The sequence below is a fragment of the Acanthochromis polyacanthus genome, chromosome 19 (assembly GCF_021347895.1).
Source record: "Acanthochromis polyacanthus isolate Apoly-LR-REF ecotype Palm Island chromosome 19, KAUST_Apoly_ChrSc, whole genome shotgun sequence".
Taxonomy (NCBI): Eukaryota; Metazoa; Chordata; class Actinopteri; family Pomacentridae; genus Acanthochromis; species Acanthochromis polyacanthus.
In genome coordinates this window covers 18,586,328-18,594,317 of record NC_067131.1, presented here as the reverse complement: position 1 = coordinate 18,594,317, position 7,990 = coordinate 18,586,328, and the positions used below count along the sequence as shown (strand labels likewise).

The 7,990-nt window shown below is 40.6% G+C and overlaps 1 protein-coding gene across 3 annotated transcripts; it reads right to left on the bottom strand.

The window, feature by feature from the left end:
* Nucleotides 1-262: 262 nt before the first annotated feature.
* On the bottom strand, nucleotides 263-6,636 carry si:ch211-141o9.10 (probable endonuclease 4). Of its 3 annotated transcripts, none has more exons than XM_022214499.2 (8): nucleotides 6,412-6,621; nucleotides 5,388-5,542; nucleotides 5,095-5,304; nucleotides 4,635-4,817; nucleotides 2,187-2,318; nucleotides 939-1,043; nucleotides 721-850; nucleotides 263-532 (listed from the first exon to the last, which is right to left on the bottom strand). In XM_022214499.2, the coding sequence occupies exons 2-8, from the start codon at nucleotides 5,539-5,541 to the stop codon at nucleotides 475-477; spliced, it is 972 nt and encodes a 323-aa protein (XP_022070191.1). In that variant the 5' UTR covers nucleotide 5,542; nucleotides 6,412-6,621; the 3' UTR covers nucleotides 263-474. The 3 variants fall into 3 exon arrangements, with proteins under 3 accessions (XP_022070191.1, XP_022070192.1, XP_051795939.1); XM_022214500.2 differs by lacking the exon at nucleotides 6,412-6,621 and adding an exon at nucleotides 5,985-6,117; XM_051939979.1 differs by lacking the exon at nucleotides 939-1,043 and having other exon boundaries at nucleotides 6,412-6,636.
* Between the last annotated feature and the right edge of the window lie 1,354 nt (nucleotides 6,637-7,990).

Genomic DNA, 7,990 nt, shown 5'->3' with positions numbered 1-7,990 from the left:
TTTACAGATTCAATTGTGCAATTAAAGGGAAGTGAATGTTAGGAAATACAGCTAACCGCATTTGGTCCTATTAAGTTTAAAGTAAGTATAAACTACATCATAAAACGTGCAACTGCCAAATGCAAATTGTTTTGTCCCCCACTGACATTTATTTCTCAACTCTACATCTCACCTCAGTACATTAGGTTTGTGTTGTATTTCTGTGTTACTGCTGCCCCCTAGTGGCTCACAGTGAACAGGATGACTCCTCACAAGTCAAATACAAACTTCTAGCATAAAAATTTATTAACTTTAATTCATTCAAATACAAAAAAAGAAACATTTCCTCTTGAAACTGTTAACAGTGTAACTGACAAACAAACCAACTACATGCACCGTCATACATTCAACGTGCTACTTCTGGACAAAGATTTCTCTTCAGTCATGTGAATTGACATTTTGCAGGTTTGCTAATTCATCAGTTGGTCTTTTTTTCTATTTCTTGCACAGGGAATAAAGAAGTTCAATCTGCTCTGCATATTCGAATCCTGGTCTGTGGAGAAAACGGAACATAACAGAAACATTAAAACTTCACATGAAGACTGCTTTAGCCAGTGGCTCATGATTGCACACATCATTTTTCTTTCTTTTTTAAATTTAAATGCCATGGCAACAAATCACTTATTTTTTTTGGTTTTGTTTATTTGTTTCAGATTTCCTATTCACTGTCCACAGACTCACCGTCCAGGTGTCTCCAGGATCAGAGGGATGTTGTCCAGTCTGGGCTCATTGACGATGTCTCTGAACGCAGAGATTCCAATGTGACCTTTACCGATGTCTTCATGCCGATCAAGGTGACAGCCCAGTTTCCCTGCAAGTCAAACACAAAGAACCAGAAAATCCATGTCATCTTGCAGATCTGTGTATGTGATATTTGTGTGTATGAGTCCTGGCTGTACCTTTGGAGTCATTGAGATGAACGGCTCTGAGATAGTGGAGCCCCACTTCCTGATCAAACTCATCCAACATGGCCTTCACTCCTCCCTCTGCAGCCAAGTCATAGCCTTCAGCATGAGAAGAAACACTCACAGCTCTTATGGATATTTGAATATTCTAAGGCATCACAGATGTTTCCTCTAAATCAACAGCAGCCTTGTTTTTAGATCTGATATTAAGCAGGCTTGAGGTTTACACCAGAGATGAGTTATTAACCGATTTTAAATGAAAAATAGAAATTTCAAACAAGAAAAGCACTCAGAATTCAGTACTCCACCAAGGCTGCTTAGTTATTGGATGATTTCTGACAGATAAGTCCAAAAGCGGTGGATCTGTTGTAAGATCGCAATCATGTGATCACCAGCAGGCAGCTGACGTAGCATTTACTTGTTGTCATAGTTACAGTGATGCCATGCCGCCATCTCACAACAATACAGAAATCTTTAACAAATCCATGGATCCAGACTATAAGCTGCATCACTGCCAAAATCTAATCAGGTAATCCTTGTGTCATTTCTGACCTTTCCTGAAAATGTCATCCAAAACCGTTGATCTGTTTTAGACTAATGTTGCACACAGATAGAACAACAAATTGAAGCCGATAGTCACATAACTCCACCGCGTTCTTTGGCGGAGTAACAATGCAGTTAGCAAATCGCAAAGACTGCAACCCAGGATTTACGTTATGCTGCACTTCTGACCAAGAGTTTAAACTATTGTGTTAATGGTTTACAAATTCATGCCGTCTTTCTTGTGTGACAGTCACGCATTTGATGCTATCTCGTGGTAATGGTTCCTCACATTTTACACCTACTACAAGGCAAATACTGAACCAAAGCTAGCGAGCTAGATAGTTAGATACTTTGTTCATCCCCTTGGGGAGATTCGAGGTATCCAGTAGCTCACACATGTTTCGTACAGATTAATAAGAAACGACGTACAATAGAGCATGCAATTGTCATGCAAATTCTGCTGGCTGAAACAGCAATAAGGTGCAAGTTTGTGGTGCTTACAGTCAATACAATGTCATGAGAGTACAGAACCCAGTAAATAGAAAATATACAGTAAAATAAAAAAGTGCAAGGTGCAATGTGAAAAGTAGATTGTAAGTTATATTAGAAAATAAATCATAATATATATCATAGTTTGATGTTTTCCAAAAATCTTTCATCCCTAGTAAACACCATATACTACTATCAGGTTTCACTCACCTGCAGCGAAGGCATGACAGGTATCCAGACACACTCCTACTCTGGTCTGGTCTCTCACTTTGTCTATGATGCTCTTCAGCTCCACAAACTTTCCTCCCACTGTGCTGCCTTGACCACTCATGTTCTCCAGCACTGGCCACATGGAGAGCAAAGAGGAAAAAGACGCAATTTGACACACCCATTCAACTGTAAGATTTCTCTCTACTTGTTACAAATACAACATTAATCTGGCTGCTGCTGCTGCTGTTACTTCCTCAAAAGCAGTTTTTGCTGTTGTTGCATTGTCGTTTCACTGCAGTTTATTCTTGTTACACTAGCAGCATTTTGAATATTTGAATCAAAAACTATGGTTGTTGCTATGAATCCTGAGCAACACTCGTGTAAAGTCTGCAGTCTGTTCTCCAAATTGAAAGTTTTGTATTAAGACAAAAGTGAACTTGAGGTTAACTGGCTTTGTATGAGATACTGACATGCCAGCAAAAGATATTATTTTATATATGAATATTATTGTAGATAACTGACTTGTGGCAGTGAAAAATGTATCTTCCTAAAGAGCATCAAAATATATTGTAAGTTTACTTTCCCACTAATATAACTGTCAGTGACATCAGATTACATTATGCATAGGACTGTCTCCTTTAGAGCCACAGAGTCGTATGTATGCACAGGATACCATTACTTTTACTCACATTAAACGTCTGTATGCATGCTGTCTTAACAAATGCTGTTTGCAACTGAATGTGTTGTTCTTCTCCAAAAGTCACACTGTTGATGTAAAGCAAGATATTGTCATCTCAAGAGAGACTACCAGTTGTTTCAAAATACAAAAACTCAGCTTTGTGTATATCTAGATCCAAATCTTAGCTGCAAAACTTTAATTAAAAAAATGTCTGTAAAAAGGTAAAATTAAAGTTGGCAAACTTTTTATTGAAATCCTTTTATGAAGTGAGCAGCAAAGATACTCTTTAATGTTGTCGTTCTCTACAACACCATTCACTGCCTGATAAGTTAATCTATTACTATAGACTGCAGGGTTCTCACCAGGATTTTTTACAGCGTAATGGCCCGACACTATGCGCACGCGCACTAGCCTTCATTAAGTCTCGCGAGCGGCCGGCCCAGATGTCAGACAATGAGCGTCACGCAGATGCTCCAAATGCTTGTGAAATAGGTCACTATTCACCATACATGGCATCACGGAAACAACCGAGACATGCTAATTGTAACCCCGAGATTGGAAGCGACTCTTAATTTTAGACGGGAACGGGTCAATCGACAGGAAAGTACGGCTGAGGTGGGGAGACATAAATTAACCTAGATAGGCACCCAGTCGATAAAAACAAACGCACATGGCGTTATCTGTCAAAATAACTCTCTTTCACAGCGCCAACTGCCCCAATAAAGAAGTTTTCTCACATAAATATGGAAATATTATGCAAGCAAATGTGCTCAAAACACAATACCACAACTTGAAAGGCAGCGTAGCGGCCCTAATCACAGCGTAATCTTTTAAACTGACAGCGTAACGGCCCGTTATGCTGAAATGCGCTGGCGAGAACCCTGGACTGTATATAAGAGTGAAGACAGTTGTGCCCTAAATCGGAATTCTCTCCAATGCCAGCAGAGGGCGACTTCTCTGGTTGCAAAAGGAAGTCTGATGGTACAGAACTCTATGAGAAAATTACCCTATTCTGCACTTGATTTATTACTTCAGGACACATTTTCCTAATGAGTTTATGGTCTCAGTCAGAAGTTTCAAGTGTTCTGCAACATATATATCTATATATATATTTATTTTTATTATTATTATTTTTTGCAGAGGTGACTAACTTGGGTATACTTCTTAGTCTTTCTTGAATGTTGTTTGAATATGACTTTACACAGTCCCACTTTAAATGCATGAATTTAAAATGTAAAAACACAATCTTGACTCACTGCTCAACAAAGTTAGCATTAAATGTTATGTTAGCATTAAAACATACATTATTGTGAGTTTAAAAATGCTTCTTTAACTTACTTTAATGTTTAACCACTTTGTTTCTTTGTTTTTGCTGGAAAGCTATTTTTTAAAAATGGAAATTGTAAGACTTCTGGTAAAACTGCAATTTGGTTTACAGCTAGCAGGAGTTGCTAGCAGCCTTTGCAAATATGATCATGATTATGACCGCAGTTCCTTTGTTGAACAGCTGGTGTATCCATCACAAGTGCAGCAAAAATGTAAGTGACAGACTGAAACAATTTTCATGTGAAAGGTGGTTAAAGGTTAACCTTTAATGATACTGAGCCAAATACACTAAAATAGTTTTTTTTTAATGCTACAAATGGGCCATGAAAATAACCTTTAAGTTCTACCAACACCTCTGACACTTTCAACAATCTCCACATATGATGGGTGTCTTTAGAGGTCTATAAACTGAATGTTGCTGTTATTTTGTCCACCTCCTGTACCTGTGACCACTGCAGGGGTTTGCTGGTGAGCATGGTTAATGGCTCCTGCTATCTTCTCCACACATTGCTCAGTGGTGATAGTGCCCAGGGAGGAGCCGGGGTGAAAGTTGTAGAGGTTGAGGCCCAGCAGGCTGCAGCGGCTGAGCTCATCCACTAGCAGGGCCTGGCTCTTCTCAAACACATCTAGGAGCGACAGGAGAGAAAAGTCAGACCAAGGCAGCCAGTGTTGCTAGTACAGTTCAGAGCTGAAGCAGCCTTTTGGATGAGAGGTGAAACATCTTCAAGAACCAAAAAGAGAAGCCCATCTGAGTTTTACTGAAGGATTACTATGACATGAATATCTAAGAAGCTACACAGTACCAGCCAGTGCAAGAGAAAGGCTGGTAACTAAGCGTGAGAGAGAAATAGAGGAAATCCAAGGACAGAGTGTGCATAAGACATCCATCAGTGTCTGACAAACCCTCTTTAGGAGATCCACAGTTCATCAGGTAGGACCCATGAGGCACGATGTGAGCCGGGTTAAATCCTTGTAGGGAACACTCCTCGCGAAACCTTTCTGCAGCTGTCTGGTCCAATGCAGGCCTCTTCCATGACCGCTGGGAGCCCAGGAAGAGGGCGAAGCTGCTGCCACCCATCTCTGTACAGGCCTCCACTGCTTTCCATATCCCACCTGGAGACAAGAGACGTGAACTGTGAGGGAGTGAGTGTGATTAAATAACTGAAGGAGTCTCTGAAGGTGGCACTAGGCCCTACCTTGAATGCCAACATGAGCACCAATGTATTTATTTCCACAGTTCTTTCTCCTGTCTCTTCTCTCCTCAGTCCCCTTCTCATCACTGTCCTCGTCCTTTTCTCCCAAAGAATCCTCGTTTTTCCTCTTCCTTGCTTCCCTTTTTCTTGGACCCATGCTGTGAAGATGAAGTTGTACGTGGATTTGAATACTCTACAAAGGCTTGACTGTTTTTAAGGTATTACTTCAACGGCAACTTAAAATGGAGCGTTTGCGAGAGTTGTTAACCGAAAAAGTATGCGCAGTGGTGTTGAGTTTGACTGTCAAAAGTTAATGAAGGTTGAAACGCGTCTTTTATGCATCCCTCCCATAACCTTTTCGTCTATGATCCCTCCCGGCGTCAGGCAGCCAGTCAGATCTCTTCCACGCAGCTGCCACAGGCTGCCCATTGGAGACGCTTCATGCTGAGCAGCAAAATGGCCGCCCGTCAACCGACTGACTCCACAGCGCTTTGAAATTTAAAATTCTTCTGCACATTAGGGTTTACACTATTATAACGTTAGTACTTATTTACAAACCAGTAGCTTCTTACGCGTGTGTTTTCATCATCTGCCACTTACTTGACTATCCGCTCAGGCGTCGCTGTTCTTGTAGCCTCGACGAATGCCTCAAAAAGCTAAAAAAAAAATCGCACTGAAGCACTTTAGCTAAGCTAGCTAGCACGCTAGCTTATCTTCATATGTGATTCCCGAGGTAAGTAGCTCGAATTGTGTGCAATATTTCTAAATGCTGTCATTTTGAATGCATGTGAAAAGACTGTATGTGTTAATGAAAGACGGTGCCACAGCGCCAGCTAAGTAAGCTATTAACCTGGCTACTTGTAGCTGCTGTCACTAGCTAACTTAGCTTGTATGGCTAACGTCCGATAGCATTAGCGCCACTGTAGCGGTATCTGTAGTTGTGCGTTAGCAGAGCTGGGTGTTTGGCCCTCGGTGTCTTTGCTGTTCAGGACCGTTGTGCACACAGCAGAGTAGTTAACAAACTTACGCTGGTTGACAGTTGGTTGATCTCGTTAACTTGTTAATGTGAGCGACGCTCGATGTCCGCGCATTTTACGCACGTATGAGCTGTAACCACTCCTTAATGTTAGCATCGACGAATATTTTTATTAGCAGCTGGTGTTCAACTTGCCTAAACCTGTAAGGGCAGGAATGAATGTAGTTGAGTCTTTCCTTTTGTACTCCGTTTATTGTGCCTTTTCCATTTTAGCATAGTGCTCAGATGTTCCTGTGCTGTTGACTATCTAAATGCTGATAATCCTTGAATAACGTTGACAGAACCACAGGTACTGAAGCTATAGCTCAGCTACATTACTGATTTACAGGGTTGCTGGTTAGAGCTGACTGCAGATATGACAGATCGAAATAACATCATGATCGTTTCTGGCTTTCTGATCCGCCAGGCCTGAGGTCAGAAATGCCTCAGGAAGGATGTCAGGTTCTTTTTCCGTGAATCTAGTAAACCTGCCCGTTTGAACTGTGAGCAGCACTGAGCACAAACGAAACCAACTAAGACGAGACAGCCAGAGCCTCACCGTTCACTGAATTTATACACATAACCCATCTGATCACTTCTCGGTTAATAAGCTGCTGATTTATCGTTCAGGTGTGTTTATGGGCTCAGACATCCTGTGGATATTGGCCGTTGCCGTAGTCTGATACATAAGTGTCTTAATATGCGTTTTTGCTTGTGCTGTTCTGTAGGACAGATCAAGTAATCGACGTTATCAAAATGGTAATATGGCCAAATGCTGTCTTGATGATGCCGGTAGAATATGTCACTGTATACCACTGACAATTTAGCATTGTGGTGCTACAGGGATGACCGAATCTATAAATCAAATTCTTGAGACATAAAGGTATATGCTCAGTACAGACTGCAGCAGAAATCTCATCTGTTTTTGTTATAGTAGAAAGAAGGAAAGGTATACATTTCGGTTGCCACTAAAATTGTGAGTCGTATCATTGGAGTAGCTATCAAAAATAATCACAATATGTTTTATTTTTTACATACTTAGCTCTATTTACCACGTTACATTAATGTGAAATGACAGCATATCTCCATTAGCACAGTAATGCTGTGTTACATGAACAGTGAATGCATGCATATGTATGAAACATTGTAATACCTTACTATTCATTAATATAAATGTCCTTAATGTTTAAAACCTGAGACATTATTGATGACTTCATTTGACAATATGCCAGTTAAGTTTGTCCCTCTCAGCCTGCTCTGTACTCCTCCACTGGGAATCTTGCTAACCGTGCTTTCATTGCTTTTCTTAAGTTGCATGTTTTGTGCTTGAAAACTGTTAAAAACACTAATTATGAAAATTTGCTCACACACAAACTCGAGTTATTCATTTGCTGTGGTTTCTATACCCACCTGCAGATTCAGTCTATAAACAAGATGACTTGGCTGGCATAATCATTCAGACCTCATATAAACCATCTAAATTGAACCTCTGAATAGGAGCAACTTACTGTATTCTGCATGCTTATGATATGGATAATTACTGTTTGTCACCCACATGTTCAGGGACAGTCTGAGCTCTAGCACCAGATGG

Coding starts and splice junctions, on each gene's coding strand:
- si:ch211-141o9.10 (XM_022214499.2), bottom strand. CDS start 5,541: ATGGGTCCAAGAAAAAGGGAAGCAAGGAAGAGGAAAAACGAGGATTCT. Junction 4,818..5,094: donor CTGTGGATCTCCTAAAGAGG/GTTTGTCAGACA, acceptor TGTCGCTCCTAG/ATGTGTTTGAGAAGAGCCAG. Junction 2,319..4,634: donor AACCCCTGCAGTGGTCACAG/GTACAGGAGGTG, acceptor CCATGTGGCCAG/TGCTGGAGAACATGAGTGGT.